We start from the raw sequence: 22,405 nt of genomic DNA on the forward strand, positions 1-22,405 counted from the left end.
CAGCCTTTTCTTAGCTATTAAAGTCTGATTTCGAGTCTGATCTAGTGTTTCCCATGTCCTTGGTGGGAACCTCTTCGAGTTGAAAAACAGAATGTTCTTTAGAAAACAAGGGACCCCTATATCTATATTGACTAGCTAAAAACATAGGGAAAAATATGCAATAAGATAAAGGTATCTAGCTAGCTAATTGGTGCAAAACAAAACTAGATCTCTCTACAATTCACAGAACCACCCTATAGGGACAAATATATATACACCAGTGTATTACAAAACATATTTTTTTTATTTTCTTCTTTTGTATAAAGCTCTTGATCAGCTTTGTTATTTGTTTAAACTTTTTAAATATATCTTATTCCTGATCAATCATTTCATACAATACATTTGTTTGGAGACAACATGATTACAATTATTGCATATACGATAGACGTAAAGATGATGGAGGCAGCGCGGCAGGTGTCAACTACGCGCGTTTCGGCATACGTGCCTTCATCAGGTAGCCGTCTATTGCACGAAAGGGGCTTGAACGCGATACTTGATGATGCAAAACGAAAGATCTAGTACTTCATATTTATCGTGGTAACTGGATGCTGCGTGGTGACTATTGTCCTATTAAGATGATTAGGCTCCAAGGATTATAGTTGCATATATAAAAACGAGTTTTACTTAAATCGTGTAGGCGTGGTACATACAGACGCTGCAGCTGCTAAAGTATTCAATTATAGGTACTGTTGATTGTCTTTGTCCAAACACTAATAAAAGTAGTACGCAGGTAAGATTGCCAAATTTAGGAAAGATAATACGCTAGGTTCGGCTGTGGACGGGGGCTCCAAACGATATAAAAATATATATATCGTTTGGAGCCCGATTAGGCTGCCACGTCCATGTCTAGCGGAATGAGGTGTATACAACCATCTCCATACCTAAAAGGGGAATACACCCATCCACAGCCGAACCTAGCATCTTTCGTAAATTTGGCAATCTTACCTGCGTACTACTTTTATTAGTGTTTGGACGAAGAAAATCAACAGTATCTATAATTGAATACAGCTGCAGCGTCTGTATGTACCACGCCTACACGATTTAAGTAAAACTCGTTTATATATATATGCAGCTATAATCCTTGGAGCCTAATCATCTTAATAGGTCAATAGTCATCACGCAGCATCCAGTTACCATGATAAATATGAAGTACTAGAGCTTTCGTTTTTGCATCATCAAGTATCGTGTTCAAGCCCCTTTCGTGCAATAGACGGCTACCTGATGAAGGCACGTATGCCGAAACGCGCATAGTTGACACCTGCCGCACTGCCTCCATCATCTTTACGTCTATCGTATATGCAATAATTGTAATCATGTTGTCTCCAAACAAATGTAATATATGAAATGATTGATCAGGAATAAGATATATTTAAAAAGTTTAAACAAATAAAGCTGATCAAGAGCTTTATACAAAAGAAGAAAATAAAAAAATATATTTTGTAATACACTGGTGTATATATATTTGTCACTATAGGGTGGTTCTGTGAATTGTAGAGAGATCTAGTTTTGTTTTGCACCAATTAGCTAGCTAGATACCTTTTCCTTATTGAAAAACAGAATGTGGCAGCATGTCTGCCAAAGAATGCCTGTATGGTGGACCTGTTGTCCCTTATTTTATCCCTGAAGACAGCCCTCCACGAAAATGAATGTCTGTCTTCAGGGATAGCAAATCTAAGCTTCTTTCAAGCACTGGGAGTTGCGTGCGAGTATCTCGGGAGGTAAGGGGCATGTAGTATTTTTTTTATTGCAAGGCCCGACGTGTCGGGCCAGGACCTAAGGAACGCCTGTAGGAATGGCGTGGAAGGATGGCCATGCACTGGCAATCCTCTTACACACTTCCTGTAGGCTTGGGTCACGCATTTCCGCTGTTAGAAACGGTGTGTTTCCTTGCACTCTGAATGAGACATGGAAACCAAGAGGAGGGATGATGAATAGTCCACCAATTGTAAATCAGGTCCTTTGACTAAAAAACAGTGAAGAGACTTATTGTCTATGTCTATTCTCACTTAGCACAAATGCTCAAATCGTCTCGTCTCCTGCTACCAAATACTCAAAAGCAACTCACTATTTTGTGAGCCTTTTTCCCAGTTAAAAGTAAGGGTTATTTTTTTAATCTTTTTTCATATTTTAGCCATTCAACATGACAGCAACGTAGTTCAACGGTATTATGCTCATTAGAGGGGAGTTTCCCCAGACCATTTTCAGTACTATTCACATCTGTACTGTATGTTTTATACATTTTAATCTGAAAGTGAAGTAGTGCAACTCTCCCCCACCTATGTGAACACTCCCATATATACAGTGTGCCTCTCCATCATCTCGTAAACACAGTGTGTATAGACCCTTTTCTCCTGTACCCCTTGCAGTTTTAGTAATAGGTTCTGGGTTTGGCCTTGTCCTAGTGCACGGTTATGCATACCTTACTCATCTCCATCCTCCTGGTGGTCTATCAGTGAGTGCACTATCATACACTCCCACTCACTCAGGAAACCAAGGGTTATTTTAAATGTAACCTGACCGGTGAAAAAAACATGAATTCACCACTAGCAGCACAAACTACCTGCCTGTGCCCACATGAGTTGATGACGATAATTTGGTTATTATATACTACCATAAAACCAGCCTATCCTTGGCCTGCTCTCTGGGCATCTTTTTCTTTTGGGGGACGGTTCATATGGCTCCTGGCTGGATTCCTTAACCACGCTTCTTTAAGATTCTTACATTTTTTTAGAACAAAGGATCTGGTGTTATTGCCGTCCTCTGAATGGTTTAATGCTGTACGAATTTGCTATCATAATCTCATTTCATTTTTAATCAAAGCAACTTGGTTTTTTGAACGATTGTCATTGTGTAGTTATGATGGATCTCATTGTCATTTCAACCAGTCTGTATCTCTGCCAGGGCCGTTCCCGACGTCTCTTATAGCTTGCAGAAAAGCTCCAAGAATAGGAAGGATTTTCTTTTGTAAACTTGTCATAAAAACCACTTAAAATACATTCCGTGGTCATTTTCTGAAGGACCTGTAAAAAAGCAAATGGTATCCCCAATGCTTACTAGAAAACTAACTTTATAATATATGGTAGACTACAATAACTGTATAAAATAAATACCTGTATCACATGTTCTTATTGCAGTCTACTTGTGACCTCAATAGTCACCCGTGATAGGAAAGTGACTTTGCTATTCTGGTAATACCTTTTTACAGTTGAGTTTTTCCATCACAATGGTTGCTGTTAGCAGACACTGAACAGAATACAAAAAATAAATCAAGAGATCGCTTATAATGGCTTTTTGTTCCGAATTTTCCTTGGAAATTAACCATCATTAGCAGAAGTGGAAGCACTTGTGCCAATATACATATAAACAACGTCATTACAAGAGTTAATTACATATTTTATTCTATGGACTTTTTTATGTTTAATTTTAACATTTATCGACAGCCATTTACAAATCGCAACTCCTGCAGCCATATGTTGCCTTTAGTAAGGAGCAAGGGGAAACAATTTAATAGAGAGTTACAAAATGTTAATGTTTAAAAAAATAAAAAATATTAGCATTTAAAAGGATATGGCATACATTACAAATGAATGTTGCAAAGACACAACAGAGCAGTGACCTTAAAATGGGCGGGGGTAGGGGAAAGGAGGGTGGGGAGAAGGGGAAAAAGGAGGAGGGGGAAAGGGAATGCTGTCATGTACATCATCTGAAGTATATAAAATATTGCAGTTATCTGTTTAAAAGAGCATTTTATATGAACATTAGCAAATATTCGTCACATATTCCATCCTGGTAAAAGCAGGGTAGAGGTAAGGGTTTCATAACCATCTCAAATCTATTCTATAGGGTGTGGTGTATTTCAACACCATATGTCGGGCCTTCATTGATCTCCTTCCTAGAGGTAGATGTAACGGGTGAGGATATATTTGGGGATGTATCGATCTATGGAGGTGCAGTGTCCAGTGATCTCAAATGGACTAGAAGTGGTTCCCAAATATCTGTCGGGCGACTTTGCCCCAGCATCAGTTCCTAGTATTGGTCCAATTATTCCTGGCAATATGTGGTGTCCTTCCGCCATGTAGCAACCATGGGAACTCTCCTTCTCCCCCAGTGTTTAGCAACTTGCTGTTTGGCTAATAGTAGTAGCATAGCTGTTAAACGACGTGCGGATGCAGGCACTTCTTTGACATATCCCAGAAGACTGATTAGTGGGGTAAAAGGGATCTTGTGTCACAGTATTTTCTGGATTTTGGAGTGGCCAGTACTCCAATACCTTGGGACATTCCCAAGCAAGGTGCAGAAATGTTGCCAGGGGTGACAAGCATCTTTCACAACGTGCCTCAACATGGAGGCCCCTACGTTTCAGTTGCAATGGGATGCGGTATATTCTATGCAGAAATTTAAAATGTATGAGACGCATTCTATAATTGGGAGACAGTGCCTCGAGTTGCGCGCCGCAATGGACAATTGGTCTATGGTGATGGAGGGGTCTGTATCTTGTTGCCACTGAGCAAATGACTTGGGGTGCATATTGGTGTCTTCTCCTGTGTCATTGCATATAGTCTAGTGACGAGTTTACAGTGAGAGGTGTGTTCTAGCACGTGTTACAGAGTATGTAATGTTGGTGGGGAGCTGGGAAAGTGGGAAGATTTGCGCGGCATGTGGTTCGTATTTGAGTGTAAAGAAGCATATCCATTGTTGTCGGTTTCGGGGTGTCAGCGTGGAAGCAGCTAGGAACTGGTCATTTGGGTATATATCAGCGTAGGTATGTAGGTGACTTTTATGGGCTTGTGTTTCCATTCTCTCCTCTGCCAGCGCCAGTATGCTAGGGTTGCGCGTAGTAGGAATGGATGGAGCATACAGACAGTGCAGGGACACTAGTTTCCTCAGGCCGTCCCATGCCCATCTCACACAGTCCACTGTATCTACAGGTGGTCGGGAGCATCTATATGGCTGGCAGAGAGCTGTGGATAACAGCATTGTAAAAATTCGATCTGCCTCACCAGCGGTATGTGGCTGAAACATAGTCATTTCAAGATACTTCCTATTGAGAGCCCATCATTACCCTTCTCTTGTAGATTAACCCCTGAAGAAGGGCATACATAATGCCCGAAATGCATTGGGATTATGGATTTAATTTGGATATCTGACTGAGAGTCACTTTGTATTACAATTCTGCGAATAAGAATCTACTTTTCTTCATTCAACATTGGAAATAATATTGATCATTGGAGGGAAGTGATCATTAAAAACTTTTTGGAGTACTGACTGTGTTATTCCAAACTTGTGATGAAAAAGAAATAAACATTTATTTATTCCACAACGCTGTGCATCAGGGGACAACCCCTACCCAGGGGTTGCATTTCTCAGTTATACTTATAACACTGTTCGGTCCAGACAGTGAAGCCCAGATAGCACGCCACAACCTTACAGTCTAATTACCTTTAACGACTACAGGCTGTGCGTGTCCACACCCCCACTTAAAAACATACATAAGACAGTTCACGTTAGATATGCAACCACATTCATACTTCATACAAATATCAAATAGCAATCCACTCAGAATGCTTAAAGCACTTATATACAAACAAATGTAAAAAAAATGTTTTTAATCAATATAAAACTGTACAGATTTTGAATCCACATGGATAATTTAAAAAACTGTTAAAAACACATAGATTCCTAAACACAATTATTTATATGTCTAAAAAACAGAATTCATATATCTGAAAAGGAGAATTCACGAAGACAATCAACTTTGTCTTACAAATGTTAATTTGGATACAATATAGACAGCACAAAGCATGGGTGTAAATTCCCTGTATATGACTAACTGCTGACTTATCCAAATTTAACACCAGGAAAACACTAGGCGTCAACGCGTTTCAGTGGCTCTTCAGGACATAGATATTTTCTCCTTTATAATGGGTCTTATATCAACCGTTAATCACACCTATTGTGAGGTAAAATGAAAGAAAATATGTATCACTTCAATGAACTTCATTGATATAAGCAAAAATTACTCATTACTAATTAAAATCTTTTTAAACATTTTATAAAACATCACAGTTTAATCAAAATCCATTGAAAATAACCAATTTACGATTTATAAGTGCCCCATTCATCCCAAGTTAGCAACTTATTTAACACACAAAACACTACACTCACATACTTTTTTGTTTAGAGATACACACAACATCAGACACACATTACTTCCCTTATGCTAACTCTTGCAGCTGCTCACCGGTGCCACTGCACTCCAGTGAAAGATTCTCCAGATCAGCTTAAGTAAAAACTGGTGTTTCAACGAATTCTGGAATATTAAAGAAGACCCATCATGTTTGGTCTTGCTATGTTTATACTCAGGGTAATAGCTCACTGTGACATTTTTGATAGATCCAGCTATTGTTACCTTCTAAAGATGGTTGAGGAATTTAGGAGCGTATAAGTAGATTATTTTATGATTCAATGATGGTCCAATTTTACTGCTCCCTACATGGTGGAGAAGGTTACAAGCAGTGTTACCCCAATCTCCTGTTATCCTGAATTTATTAGTATGATAAATGTACTGATATTATTAGTTAATGATTGTATCGCCATACTCTCTTACAATGTATTTTCTACTGTCCTCACCTTTAAAGAGTGGCTTTGGTATCAGTCATGAATTATGAATATTTAAAAAACTGGAACACGTATCAGTCTCTGAAATTTAAAAAAATCTTTTTAACAATCAATACCTTTGTTCTGAATCATCTACATTAACTATCAAATCAAAATGTTTATAAAGGGATATATCTCACCATAGGTAATACAAATAGCGGGCCTCAATTTTCCCATCTCCCTGGGATCAGAATCGCGTTTTCATGGCTAAATATAATATAAACCGATATATAAGGTTATATTTATGCACATATCATTATAATGTTTCAAGTGCATATTCAGACTATCTACGCTTAGGAGCCCGCAGATTGCAATTATTATACTTCATCGCTAATTATATTTAAGGATAGACCGAGGTGGTCAGCCCCTCCATCTACAGTTAAAGTCCCATCAGTTAAACCGAAACATTGTCCAAATATAAGACGCGGCAATGTCCGGAATTAGGTATGCCCCATCAATACACCAGTATTACTTATGAAGTATTGGAGCTCTCTAGTAAGGCGCCCCAACTACCTAATCTGAATCCTGTTTAAAAAGAGAGCGCGATTTCTAGCCCAAGACTCAATGGTCCTCACCTTTGTGCTCCAACGAAATCCGCTACTCCTGGTGCCTTTCTCGACCATGGTTCGTCCGTAAATGAGTCGCCCCGGTGCACCTTCATTTTTTATCCTGTCTTGTGCGTCCTATTGACGTTGCGTAAATGGGTGGGTGACGCCATTTCTATTGAAAAAACGTTATCAACCCATTCCAAGCTTCTACATGATAGGCTAGTCGATGGTTGTCACCATTTAAAACATTCCTTGTCGTAATGATAAAAGCTATTGTTATGTACGTATCTTGTCTCTCACTTACATAAATAAGCTGTAATTGACCTGCCATAGCCATACACCCAGGTAGTGAACAGGTTCCACTGCCCATTGCACCTCAAATTCCGAGGTGAACTGTTCTGTGCTATCTGTTAGAGGGAATAGGACCAATTTAGTCCAGTTTATTGCTATACCCGACAGACCTCCAAATTTAACGACTTCTCTAATAACACAATCTAAGTTATCTTGAGGCTGTCTGATATATAAGGCCACGTCATCCACATACATTAAGACTAGGATTGCTCACTCACAGATGGGGATTTCTCGATGTGTGTGGTATTGACGCACTTAAGCTGCTATGGGTTCCTTAGCTATGGTGAAAAGGAGCAGGGATAGAGGGCATCCTTGCCTTGTACCCCGCGTGACTGGGAATGGATTGCAGTGCAGGCCGTTTACCGGTATTCTGACTAATGGAGCGGTGTAGAGAAGTTTGATGAGATTTAAAAATTGGGAGCTAAGTCCTATGTGTTGGAGTAATTGCAAGAGAAATGGCCATTCCAGGGAGTCCAATACCTTAGTAGCATCAAGCAAGGCTGCCACTGCTGCTTCATCAGGATCTATCCCACACATTACTGCGAAGAAAGTGTGAAGATCATGTGCAGTAGAACGATCGGCACAAAGTCTGACTGGTCAGGTCGTATTATTTCAGGGAGAAGCGCTGATAGGAAATTAGATATAAGTTTGGCTAAGATCTTATTGTCTACGTTAACCCTGCATGCGTAATTGGAATAGTAGGATGTGTGTTATTCAGTCCACCATCGGGCTTTAAGGTGGGTTGCAGTAGAGGAGGCAAGGTGAAGCTCCTGTAGGAAGCATATATCTATTTGGTTTCTGGTGAGGTAGTTATGGACTAGGCAGGCTTTTCAAGCATCGGTAAGCCCTCTGACATAGATATTTAATGTTTGTAGTCATTGTACAATGCTTGGGTGATATGTTGGTGTTTTTGGACAAGCTGCAGTGACGTGTGATCTGGACATCTGTCCAGTATCGGAGATTTATTGCTCTAGTATCTGAAAGTTAAGGTTCTGTGTTTTGACAGGCTTTGCAGCTGGGGCAGGAGCAGGGAAGGGCAGGGTAAGGGTCTGCTCTAAGGTAAGAATCTGCTCTAAGGTACATGTGTATCTAAATGGGAGAAATCAATAGCATCAAGCAGTCCCCCAACCCATCCCCATCCACTCCAACCCCCGAACTTGCTTGAGTATCCCTGACTCACCCCCCACCCTGTCCCCCAACAAAAGGATGTTGGTAAATTTGAGTGGAGATTTTGCGGCTGGGGAGTGATGGATTTTGCCGTCGTACGTCACCCGCAGTTTTGCTGGGTATAAGAGAGCATAGGTGACGTTGGCCTGCTGCAGGAGCTTTTTTACTGGTTGGAAGTCTTTATAGACAGTTTGAACAGCGGCAGTGAAATCTGAGTAAAAAGAGACTATATTTCCTCCATATTGCACTTCGCCTCTCTCTCTGTGGTGTAGCACTGTGTCCTTGTCTCTATAGTTGAGCAGGCGAGCGATTATTGGTCGGGCTGGTGCGCCTGGTGGCGGTCTGGGAGCCAGGGATCTGTGCGCTCGTTCAACTATGAAGACCTGGGATATATGTCCATCAAATAGGTCTTTGAGCATATAATTTTCCATATTGTCAATGGCACACCTACTATTTTGCATCGAGCGAGCCTCAAGGTCTTCGTTTTGGCCTTGATGATGGCCAGTACCCTGTCCATTTGCAATAATTGCTCTTTGGTTCTGGCTTGATTATCATCAATATTTGAGACGCGGGTTTCCATGTGATCCAATCTGTCTTCATGTTTGCTAACCTTCTCGTGCATTTTATCAAGGCGGTGCACCATTTGGTCCATTTTAGTGTCAATTGTCTTGAGACTGACCTTGATGTCCCCTAGGATGGATTTGAGATTTTGCTCCTGTTGTTGATCTTCCATAAATGGGTCCGAGGCTGGTTCCTGTGACTGGTCCACTTGGAGTGTTGATTTGCTTTCGAATGATATTTTGAACGGCCTCGTATCATGCTTTCCCATTGTGTCCTGGGGTGCTTCACGGCGTTACACAACTGTGTTCCAGGCGCTCCTTAATACTCACAACTGTTGGGAATAGCACCGTGGCATCCGGCTCTAGTCGCCTACGTGAGTGAAGCATGGCGGGAGACTGAGGGCCACTGTCTTTGCTCTTGGATTTCCCAGTGATTGTAGTGCAGCGTGATCCTGCCCTTCCAGGATCCTAGGCGCGATGGATGAGACCTAGTTCCTCCACAGTGGTCCAGAGGGAGTGGGGAACGTAGACGGGGGGCTGTCTCTCCTATCTTCAGCTTGGCCTCAGAACACCGCCCTGGCCCCAACCTGGGTACCAGAAGCAACAACGCTCAGTAACGGCGGCCCCTCATGGCAATCAGGATGGCCATAAAGGCGAGCCTTCTCGACGCTTCCCGCGCTCCTAAGCGAAACCCAGCACAGTCTTGCTCACCTTCAGCGGTCATCTCCTGCGTCACAGCCTCAATGGGTAGAGGGCAGCGATGTTGCACTTGATTATTGCTCTGATTCCTCTTGCCCCTTCTGTCCTTCTCAATATTTTAGAGGCGGGGACAAGGCTGAGTCCGACTCAACAGTGTGTCTGAGGCAGGGGGGCCCAGAGCGTCCTCGACTTCAGCATGGCTTGAGACTCCGAGGCTGGGTCCGGCAGAGCGTCCGCTCCTCCCCGCTCTCCTCAGCAGGTAGATCACTTGCCCCGGGCAGGCCCACACGTGGGCTCCCACGTCCGCAGATTAGGCCCGGCACACCTCCTTCTGCCCCGCTACTGGTCGCACGATCGGGACCCGGCAAGCCAGGGTCTGCGCCACGGACCCCCAAGGCAGCGAAGCGCAAGGTCGCGCCCGGCCAGCCCGCCTAGGGCCTCAGGATCCCAGCGAACTCAATTAATGAGAGATCGGAGCATATGTATACTTCGGCGGCTCCGACACTCAGCAGCGTTCAGCCCAGCGGCGTCCAGTGGGCAAGATGACGTTCCATCTCTCCGGAGGTCTCAGCGCGCTGCTTGTCTAGGCTAACAGAGGGGCAATCTGTGTGCACCTCTCCTGGTTCTGCAAAGGTTTCTAGCGTGAGGGCGCCCACTTTTTAGCGATATTGGAGGCCAGTGGGCGTAGGAATAATGTTGGATTATGTGCTTAGCCGTCGGAGCCTCTCTATCGAGCGGCCATTTCGCTGCACAGCCAAGCTCCGCCCCCTCTCAGAACGTTAATGTTGTGTGCAACAGTTTGCATTGTAAGGAATAAAATACCATTCAACATTAGAAAAAGGAAACTGCAAGTCTCCATGGAGTTCCATGACCTTATAAAGAAGCTCTGCCTTTGGGAAAGCAAGGATGATGGTCTTCTGTTCCCTGCATGCTGCTATCCCATTTGCAGACATTCTCAAGGGGTAGCTAATTGTGGTCTAGCTGATTATTAGGGAGATTATTTTGCAAACACTACCATCGTACAATTTGTAATACCGCCTATTTGCCACATCGCACACCCATTTGCAAATTGCACATCTTGGTTGCATACTAATCTTTGTAAATTGGCCTTGAGTTCCAAGACTTAATGTTGTTAAGCCGACTTTTTCTGCTCTTGGTTAATCATAAGATTTTTAGAAGTCTGTCTACTCATACAATTTGTCTCTGAAAACCAAAATTGCTTCTTCAGTTAAAATCTTTTTTCACACACTTGTGGGATCAACATTATGTTACATCTTAGGGCCACATTCCAGGCCCCTCAACCCTATAATGCAGGCAACTAGTCACACGCTTACCTGCATTGTGATCCCTTTCACAACCTCTTGCTATTAAATTTCGAGCAATCTTTTGTCTTACAACTAACTACAATAGCTCTTTTTGCCATGCTGTTTGCCCTGCTTTTGGGTCTTCTGTCTAATTTAGTGGAAAGGTTTCATTCATACTATATCATTTTCCCCTTCAAATGTACATTTTAAAATCCATTTCCTTGAAGATATTCAAGTAATTTCTAGTAATTTCTCAATTTCCTCATCACAGAAGTTATTCCCAATATGTTAGGTCGATGTGTTCTCTCCATCTCCACACCTGCCTCATTTCGTTCCTATCTAAACACTCCACGAATTGCAGCGGTGGTGGATGCTGAAATATACTATTATGTATCCCTTCTGGCACATATGCCTCATCATTTTAAACATGTGTTAGGTCCAGCTGAGTCTTCTTGAATACCATTTTTCCCCCATGCCTTTTCTTTTTTCGGAGTTTTATATAGCGCGAACTTGACCCGAAGGTATCTGGTATCAGAGCGCTTTACATAGCACCAGTTGCGTTACATGAGGACATATTCATTTTTAGGAGACTAAGTGATTTGCCAAGAATCACAGGATGTTGAGCGTCATTGCCGAGACTCGAACCCAGTTCCCCAGATTCGAGGTCGACCGCCCTAGCCGTTGGGCCAACTTCTCTCCTCCATCCTAGTTCACATTTCCTAACCTCCCACTTCTCGCCATGTTCTACTGCTATCATTTTATTTCTCACTAGGTCCAATTTCGTCCCCATTCTCAATGTATCTGGCTTACATTTCTGTTTCACATTTCTTACAATCCTCACACGATGTATCCAATTTTATATCCCCTGCTCCAGATGAGTTTTATTATTAGTGAACTAAATTCCAGGTCGGATTTACTATACTTCACTTGACTTTTATCTATTTCCATTTCCTGTCCATGAGTCCACACGTCTGTTATCCATATGTCGTTTGTGTACCTCTTATCCAGTTTCACATGCCCCACTTCCTACGTTTCAGATTTGCCATCCTAATACAAATAATAAGAAGAGAAGAATACTTGCACACCAAACTCTGTACAGCCTACATGCTCATAGTTAAGGAAGAAGAACAAAGAGGTAATGCCCTGATTATTTACCGGTAATGATTAAATGTTTACATTAAGGATGTCTTTGAGACCTTGCCACATTGTCTCCTTGTTCAGACTTTTCAGTGAATTCTGATAGAGGAGATGACCAGATGAAGACCCTGCCCTCCGGGGTGGTGTTGTTTAATTTAAATAACAAGTTGTATTTGTTTCAGTGGGCTCTCCCTCAAACATGTTGAGGTCTGACGCAAATTTACTATAGATTATCCGTAAGTAATCCAGGGATTAATGTGTATTTATGATGATATTTTCAAGGTGCTAAAACATCTATGAATTAGAAGTGTTTGAGAATAAATTTGTATACACCTTTTTGACAGTTGCTTTGACAAATATTTCAGTGTACAACTTGTTTTGTTAGCAATAGGAAGCACAAATCAGACTTTGTTATACATTTGCATACTTTATAGCTTTCTTTTTACTTGTTTTTTAGGTATTCACCTCACATGGCCCAACAGTTATCATGCCTACTTGGTTCTGCACCCAAGAATGGTTTTGCCATGTCGGCAAATTTAATGAAGGTGGACCGGTAGGTGCAATTATAAATAATATTACCAACATTACATTCTTACCCAAAGACAAAAAAAAAAAAATTCAAAACAGCAATAACAAATATTTTTTAAATATGAGTTATCATATTATTCTAGACAATAATATAGAGTCTTCCAGTGCCAGTGTGCTTGCACACACATAGGCTTGAGGGTTCTTTAAAATGTTGATATTAGTTCATTAAAGTACATTTGACTTGTTGAGCACCCATATAACTATCCAGTTCCTCTCTTTTTCTTGACAGATTGAGGGCTTGACTGGTTCCTACCTTCCCCAGTAGGCCAATATTTCTATGAAGAGGTTCTGGTGACATTTAAAAATGTTACTATAACTCCTAGATATCAATTACATGTTATCTATTTTTTGTATTAAAAGTTTATTTTGGATTAGTTTGCTTTAAAAAGGTTTTTGTCTTCAAAGTTCAGCTAACAATGGACAGTGATTTGAATTAGAATATTTAGGTGTACCTTTCATGAATTAACTGTAAATAAGGCAATGGTGTAGGGGTAGTGTAGTTATGCAATTCTGTATTTGAACCTTGTGCCACATAATTATGGATTTATTGCATGTGCCACATAATTTGCCAGACCATTTCCATAATTTGCAGATTTCACCCAAAAATGTTTCGAGGTGGTGCCAAAGGACATTAAGAAAATGTTGGAACCCTTTAGTTGGTCGAGTCACGCACCCTCAACTTTTCAACTCGGGGGCGTGGCCAGGCATCAAGTCCGACTAGACGCACGTCGGCAGTGCTCCCGCCAGCAACTTCAAAACCTTGTGTATATCGCTGCCCCCACAGCGCTAGATTGTTACCAGCTGTGCCCAGAGCTGTGAGACCCTGCCAGACTCCCAGTTTGGGTGCATTCTTGGGGGAGGCCTTGAGCCACGGTGGGCATCAGCATCTGAATGTGTGTCGGGAGGTTCTTCCATCAGGAATCAGCTTTGATAAAACCCCAGAACTACCACGGCTGCCCAGATTTGTCACCACTGACCCACAAACAACCGCAGGCGGAGGGGACTCCCTGCTTGTCTTGCTGGGCGCTGCGGGCCATACCCACCACAGGTGGACTATGCGGCCTGTGCATGCTGGGCCTTGGTGAGCCTGGATCTGGCTGTGTCAGCTGCCTGTTGTCCACCCTGCAAGTTGCAGGCCCCCTTCAAAGTAAGTGCAGCCAGCCCCTACAACCAGGTCAGAGGGGCGAGAAGCGACTTGGCTGCCCCGGCCTGGTGAAAGGTCAGAGTGATCCCCAGACTAGGGACGGTGTTTGCCGGGACCTTCTGGAGGGGGTATTTGGCCCTGATTGTTAAACCGGCCTGGTTAGACTTGGTTAACAAGATAACCCTACCAAGTTAGACACTTACGCGGCAGGCGATGGACTCCGGGGTGGCTGCTAAACCACAACCCCCTCCTCATAACTGTTGCGATATTCTGGGGACAGCTGGTGACCTCTCCTGGTCCTGTGCATGGCGATGTCGCTTGAGCCTCCAGGCGCCCATTGACATTCAGCAGCACAAAGGCTCGCCTTGCCCTACTGTGCCACATCGCGGAGAGACTCTGTCCGATTGCCGGGCCTTAGCCCCCTGCCCACCACAGAGCCTGCTTTATATATCATGGACCTGGCCTGATTTTACCTGAACTACTGCTCCTGAGTGGCTTTACTTTTTCGCCCAGCACACTCTGGTGGTTGCGGGGCACGGGGAAGTGCTGCTATGGGGCCCATGATTCTGGGATCCAGTGCCCTTCTTTCCCATGGATGTGTGAACTGGGTCGCTCTCCCTGAATTCACTATCCTTCGAACCAAGAACTCTAAAGGAGCGCGCATTACCACTGACTGAGCAAATTGATAAACATCTACCTCATGCGCCTGTGGGGCCGCATGCCCAAGTCATAATGGAACTGCCACAAGATTGATCCGATGTGGAGACTGAGCATCCACTGGACGCCTTCTCAACTAGACCATGCATTTAGGATGTTGGAGACCCCAACAGTGATCCGTTTCATGTCCGTACTCAGTGCTAACCTATAAAGGTGCCACCAGAGTGCCCGTCCCCTGTGTCTATCTTACCTGGCGCTCAGGCACACCTTATTTGCAGTACCATCAGCTGAGCCTGTGAGTATCGAAATGTGGACTCAGCACCAACTACTGACTCTGTCAACAGCATGGAAAAAGACAAAGTAACCAAGTCGCCGCAATCCAACAAGACTGTGAATTATACTCACACCATGCACCCCGATGGCCCACCCAAGGATAACGTGGAGAAGGTTCCGACAGGCGCAAGTACAACGCGGAACTGGCTTCCAAAATTAAATTGGTCGCAGTAGACATTACTCTCCTTTGCGCTGACCTTCAAAAAGTTTCCAACCTGGTCAACACTGCTGAGCAAATTGTAGATGCCCAACAAAAGGAATTTCAGACCTTTAGGAGTACGGTCCCCGCCCTCCAAAAACTAACTGCCTGACTTGCTGATCGAGTAGAGGATGCAGAGGGTAGGTCGCAAAGGAATAAGTTAAGATTCGTGGGGTTCCCCGAGAAGGCCAAATGTCATTCAGCGGATTGTTCCTCAAATAATGAATCACCAACTCTCTCCACCCTAAATATTTGTCTACGTTTTTCACCGTAGAAAGGGCTCACAGTTCACTAGCTCCCCCACCGAAGCCTGGAGGCCCACCAAGGGCGATGATCACCCTCCTATTCAATTTCCGAATGCAAGCCCACAGTTGTTTGAACAGACACCCATTTCAATATTTCCTGACTATACTCAAAAAGTTCAGGAGCAACGACAAACATTGCTAAGAGTGGAAAAGTGAATGAGAGACTTGAACCTGAAGTACAATCTAATTTTTCCTGCAAAGCTTAGTGTTCTTCCTGTTGGGAGAGCTCTCTTTTTCTTTGACCTGAGAGGGGCTTGTGAGTGATTGAACACCCTTGACAGCGCCTCAAGCCAGGACTCCAGAGGGAGGGACTTAACTTAGCTGACCACACAAAGAAAATCTGCCCACATCCATTGTCCAAACAGCTGCAGAAGGAGCTTGAACACATCACACTCACCAGGTAGAATCCTGGTGTGCCGGGATGGCATTCTGAGGAACTCCGTATAAATTTCTGATCACCGAGATTCAGTCCGGAGATGTCAGAGCGAACCAGGCACGGCCATTGACAGCACTGATCTGGGTACTGCATGATCGTTATCTTTAAAACTGTAAGTACTGTCAGGCCAGTAACGTGATGAGGCATCCTAAAGGGATGAGATGCCATCTGGCTAAGACTATTACTTCGGCGGACACAGCATGAACTGTGTACATTCAGGTTTGGTCTACCTGAAGGAACTTGGTTGTGGGCTGTGTGGACAGTATAGACCACTGTTCTTTATGGGTATTACTGTTTTCTTTTCCATGTAGATGCTGCCGGTAGGCCCCCGCTGGGAGTTATTCAGGCACAGCAGAGGAGCTTGAGTGTGCCTGTGACGCACCTCCATTGGGGTCTGCTCCCTTGCACAGTACACCAGTTTTGTTTAATTTCAGAGCCTCCCCATATTTTTCCTGGGGGTGCCCTGGCAGCTGGACTTCGGCAATAGATTGTCCCAGATACCGCTGACCTTCAGACAGATTTCTGTGCATCATTTTAAGAAGGGTGGGAGAGTGAGTTGATTCAAACGGTTCAGAGAGTGGATATGGGGGGAAGGTTTAAATAGGTTTGGTAACATGAGGCGAGGTTTCGGGAACCCCGTGGGTATTGGGTTTGTGGTTGGATACGAATGGGCACAGCTTGATACTGATGTGCTCAGTCAGAAATGAAGGATCGCAAGCATTTGAGGACTGGACAAGAGGCTTCTGTGGAGTCTGCTGATGAGGGAGTCTTGGGGATGTTATTGAAGGAAACCGCTGTGTCAGATTGAGACAAGGGTTATTTGTGCTGTGTTTAGGGTGGACGTCTGACTTACAGGCATCCCAGCTATAATGTTTTTCTTGTAATGATCTGAGCAGGCTCCCAATTACTGACAGAAACAACTTCAGAAACGTATGCATACCTCCTTGGACTTTCTAAAAGACAGGTCCTGCCATTTCCTATCTGTAGATTACTTCTCTCTAGAAGGAGAGAACTGACTACCTCATATTTTTATGACATGTGAGGTGGGTGCTTTAGCCAGCAAGGTGTCTTCCTATAACACATGTATCCCATCAGAGAGGCGCTTTAAGCTTCTCCACGTTCAACATGAAGCCCACACACCTATGGCTGCTACAATCTTGCTGCATCCTTCCACCTCTCTGTACTCCCCATCGGAACTGTTCCTGCGCTGCTATTACCTGCATGTCCATGTCCCCTCAGCACTCCTTCATGCCTCTTATCACTCTCTGCACTCCAATACTGAACGTCATGAGTGCTGGAAATGAATGAGTTAATCAATCAATGAAAAGTAGCGTGTTGCACAGCTTGTTACATGTTGTGTAGCAGCAGTAGAAAATCAGGGCAGAATGAAAACCAACTTGGGAGTATTGTCACTTCAAAACACAGGTCATAACTTGAACATATTGCACAAAGTTATTATATGAAGTGTGGTTGTTAAAACAAGAGCGCCGCTGGTTTGATCGTTCACACCCAAACACAAGTGTTCATACATTAATAAGAATGGACAATGTATTTATTTAAAATGACTTTTTGGCCAGTCTTGTGACCCAACAATACAGAAATGACACATAAAGCAACCGGGTTACTTTAATAAACCTCGGCCTCTTTACGAACTGCCAGTCCATTGTCTGCATGAACTAAACCTGAAATACCGGGTATGTGCTTGCCAAGGTTCATTCACTATGAATTAATCACAATGAAATGTGTAATATTTTAATAGACGTGTCCGAAAGAGGCAACGTCTTTTAATACAACACTTTCCAAAAACCAAACCTCAATAGTTTAGAGTTTGACTCTGAGAATGTATCTTTGTTTGGCAACTATTTTCATTTGCTCACTTTTTAATTTTAAGATCCACAAGTAATTGTCCCCCCAAAAAAATCCACATACATTGGTTTTAATTAGCCCTGGTTGCATTTTCCATACATGTAACTAATGCTCAGGATTGGAAAAATATGAAACACGTATGACGTGGTTGTCAATTTATCAATGGCCTGCAAAACCGGTGTTTTTGAAGATGCCCTTAGAGAGACTTTCAGACGGATGAGGTAATAGAATATAATGTTGGCCCACAGCATACTGGTTTAATGCATGTGGAGTCTTGTCTTTCAGAAGCCTTCTGCGCTCCATACAAGTTACATAGGTGAGAGTTAACACTTTATACCTAAGTTCATTGCACAGAAACGTTTATCATGTGCCCCAGTGGTACACCAACTCACTATTTAGTATTTACCCAGATCAAGGCGCATACACTACAGAAGGTTATTGGGATACCACAATAAGTAAAACAGCAATTAGTTTGAACATCTGCTTCTACTCAAACCGTTCCAATGCAAATGAGTCGTACTCATGACTGCTGTCTTTCCTGGTCACACGCACATCCAGATCACACCGGAGGGCCTGACTCATGGCGAACAAGTGCTTCCCCCTACTATGAAGGTGTTGGATGGATGAGGGGCCCGGTTCACAAGGCAGCTGCCTGCATTTTACACAAAAAATTAAATTGTGTATATTTGCAGAATTTTACAATGATAATTGTATATTATTTGGGTTAACGTAGACCTTAATGGCAGCAGATACGTTTATGCGGGTCAGGAGTTCACGTAATGAAATTGATGGATTTAAAGAGTTGATGTTTACAAAAACAAGGGGAGGCAAAATATAGTAATTTAGATCTGTATACAAAATGCATCTGGAAGAGGACACACGTACATAGGAATTGACGGAGGGATTCACGGGGAGGACTGAAGTCTTGAGATCTTTTTTTGAGGTTAAGAGAGCTGGGTCCAGCCTCAGGACCTGTCTCCCTGCATCTGAATTATAGGAGTGAACGAAGAGAAAGTGTCTCCTCTTGACTTTGTCTTCTTGTTTCGAAACTTTACAATATCCTCTTTCATTCTCCTGGTGGTGCAGGTGCAGTCGGAGAGCAGGTATTTTGGTCCAAGTATGATCTTTAAATATGGATTCACTTGTAGATTACAGAGACTTTATGCATGCCATATGGGGAGGCAGCACAGTATCTTAAATGTGGTTGGGTTATGTGGTAATATTTAAAATTTTGGGTGGTGAGACAGGTTGAAACCCAGAAGGGTACAATCCTGCAGGCTTGCCAGCAAGTTGGTGCCTCAGTGGAAGTGAAAGAGGACAAGACTCTGTACCATGGAGTAGAATTTGTGTGTAGAGAGGTATGCTTTCTATTCATTAGATTGGCATACATGGTAGAAGGCCATGTGACATGTATACTTTATTTGTTTTGAAGGGCAGTGATGGGCCGATGTAAAAACCAAGGGACCTGGGATTGTTCTCCAGACTAGGTGGATAATTGTCAACTTAAATGAAGGTCATTGAATTTAAGTTTGTCATAATGACAAGAATGGATTTAGTCAGTCACCAGGGTAAATTAAAACTGATTTACCGAAGCAGCCATAAAGGAGCCTTACAATCACTGATTATTCCTAATCATGAAGGAGGGCCTCAGGCTCGCATATTCATGGACCGAAGTGGTGGAGCAATCCATTCTTACAGCAGACCAACCCGCAGACAGATACTGTGCAGACTGAATAGGAGGTACTTTTGAGCTCATAGAGTAGCCAAGACTCTGATCAGGTCCTAAACTTTCTATCAAAGTCTAAGGAGTTCTAGATGAATCTGCTGGATCCTTTAGGGACCTCATTAAAGCAGATGTTACCTGGCCTGGCCTGGCTAAGCTAACCTCCTCACCTACTACACCCACATCCTGACATTCAGTGGCATCACTGGAAGTATGACTGCTGAATATTACACTGTCATACGTTTGAACAAGCTCAAGTACCCAGAGAGATGTTTCCTCTTACATGTCATGACTACTGCAGCTCTTTTCCAGTGCAGAAGAGCTGCTGAAGGCCTTTAAGGCCCTTGTCTAGAGTCTTACTCAAGTAATCATGTGATGGAGAAACCCAAAAGAAGGGAAATCAATAGCCAAGAAAGAACTCAAGTTTCCATCTCCATTGTCTACTACTGATTACATTGCCATTTATTTTTAAATTGAGGATTGCTCGGTCTTTCCTGCAGCCATTGAATCATATCGTCTTTCAACTGCCTTTTTGTATTCAGATTCCATATGTGCTGCCTCCAATATTAGTCAGTGTAGGCAGTTATTCGAAGCCACCATAGCTCAAGTGACTTAAAAACAAGTAGCAAGAGAAACAAGCATAGGCAAAGTCAATAGGTCTCTACAATGCCAGTGTTGTTGACCTTTCCAGTGTGAATGTCTCTTAGCCATGTTGTCTAACAGCACATCTGCTGTTCAGCATGGCTGAAAGTTACTAAAAGCCCAGAATCACAGGATGTTGAGCTGACACAGAGTCTATTCGGCCAATGTTAAGTTTACTGACCTGCCCCTCCTCACACAAAAAGCACTATGACTTGTCCTGCGCTGGCTGCATCATAGCGCTTTTTGTGTGACTTTCAACCATGCTGAACAGCAGATGTACTGCCTGACAACATGGCTTTCATATTGACAAGGCCAATTGCTCAGGCATTGCAGAGATCTATTGACTTTGCCACTACTTGTTCAATGTTGACGTGGTCTTGCTGAACAAATGTGGAAGTGATAGAGAGAAACACTTGAGTTACGAAGGGAAGCAAGGCTGTGGCATAACATCCAGAGCTGCCGACAGGGAAACTGAGAAACCTGGTTTGAATCTCGGGGTCGGCTTACCAATTTGTGATTCTGGGCAAATCACTTATCCTTCCCCCTGCCTAAGACAATGAATGTGTCAATGTGTAATATAACTGCTGAGCACTTAAAGCGTTCCAATACCATTGGCTGGTGTTAGCACTATGTCCAGATGGAGGACGGAACAATACGATCGGATCGTGCAAAAAAAAAGTTTTGTTTGTGTTTTAACAACTTTAAGAAATGCATTCATTTATTTGCACATACATGCATTTTAGTGGCGTGTGTGTATGTGTACAAGGGAGATGGTCTGAGAACACAAGTACTCTTATGGAGTGCTTGAAAACAAAGAAGAAAAAAAATTGTGCTGCAAACCAGGAGCATTGTAAGGAGACATGTCCTTGGTTCATGTGCTAGGGGAGGACCAAACACAAGAAGAGGGCATGACATCCGCATAACATGACAAATGGCATCAAAGAAAATGAGAGGGATGCTGAAGTTTACCAATGGTAGGAGATGGCCAACTTGTAAGCCCACAGAAAGAACATGACATGTCTTTTTGAGACAGCGCATGCACTGTCTAGGCAAGACCTAAACCGACTGAGAGGTTTTCTGCTAAAAGGCAATTGGCTGATTGTGTGAGTGCTGTTTCCCCCTTGCCTCAGTCACCTACTGAACAGATCATGTAATGAAGGAACTGAAAGCAATAAACACAATGGCAGATAAAGAACTCCAGGTTTAATCTCCAATGCCCGCAACTCAATGCAGTGAAATCTCTTTGTAAATTGAGGATTGCTCAACACTTCCTGCTACTGGTATTACACCGTCTGCTTCCAGTGAAGTTCTGTTTTCAGATGCCAACTCTGCTGCCCCCAACCTCAGTGTAGGCAGCAGTTGGAAGTCACCCAGCTCCCGCCTTAAAATATTCTGTAGGTTATTACTTCTGAAACAGGTTCTCTCCTCACGCGCACACCTGTCACAAAGACCGAGGTGCAGCTACTGTAAACTAATTACTTGGGAAAGGGAAGAAAAAACAAGTACAAGTAGCAAAAAAGCAGGCTGAGAGGTTTGTCTGACACAAGACAATCGGCGGATTGTGCGAGTCCCTGTTTCTCCCTGGTAGGCTCCTGTGATCAGCCCGTGTAGCTTGGCTGCCTCACAGAACATGTCTTTCACCAGAGAGGACGATAAAGACTTCCTTTCAGCCAACATCAATATTGCTGCTGCTCCAGCTGGCAGAGGCTGCTCTGCATGGGGCAATCATCGAGTACAACCCCCACTTCTGGTTGCATGATTACTTTTTAAATATAGGTTTATTGCCGCCTTCTGAACACTTTCCAGCCTTATTCTTACAATGAGGCCAGTATTTAGATTAAAGAGGAGCTCCGAGAGTCATAAGAAAAATAATATTGTTATGCTCCAAGCTTGGTAAGCGCAAGATGGTACAGCAAGCTTCAGAGGTATGAGTTGTGTCGGTAATAAAAGCAAAAATGTACGTTGATTACCTAGAGATGTGGCAGGGAGAAGTTTCAGATTGCGAAAGCGGGGTTTATTTAAAAGGACTGCACAACTGTTTTTTAGGGCT

The 22,405-nt window shown here is 43.2% G+C and overlaps 1 protein-coding gene across 2 annotated transcripts in view; it reads left to right on the plus strand.

The window, feature by feature from the left end:
* The window catches only part of QTGAL (queuosine-tRNA galactosyltransferase), a 2,423,197-nt gene that overhangs the window by 1,573,206 nt on the left and 827,586 nt on the right, over positions 1-22,405 (plus strand). For both annotated transcript variants that reach the window (XM_078654698.1, XM_078654699.1), the window contains one exon: positions 12,920-13,015. In XM_078654698.1, the coding sequence (XP_078510824.1) occupies positions 12,920-13,015 (96 nt within the window). The remainder of the gene's footprint in view (positions 1-12,919; positions 13,016-22,405) is intronic.

This window comes from Lissotriton helveticus, chromosome 7 (assembly GCF_964261635.1).
Source record: "Lissotriton helveticus chromosome 7, aLisHel1.1, whole genome shotgun sequence".
In the NCBI taxonomy this organism is placed as follows: Eukaryota; Metazoa; Chordata; class Amphibia; order Caudata; family Salamandridae; genus Lissotriton; species Lissotriton helveticus.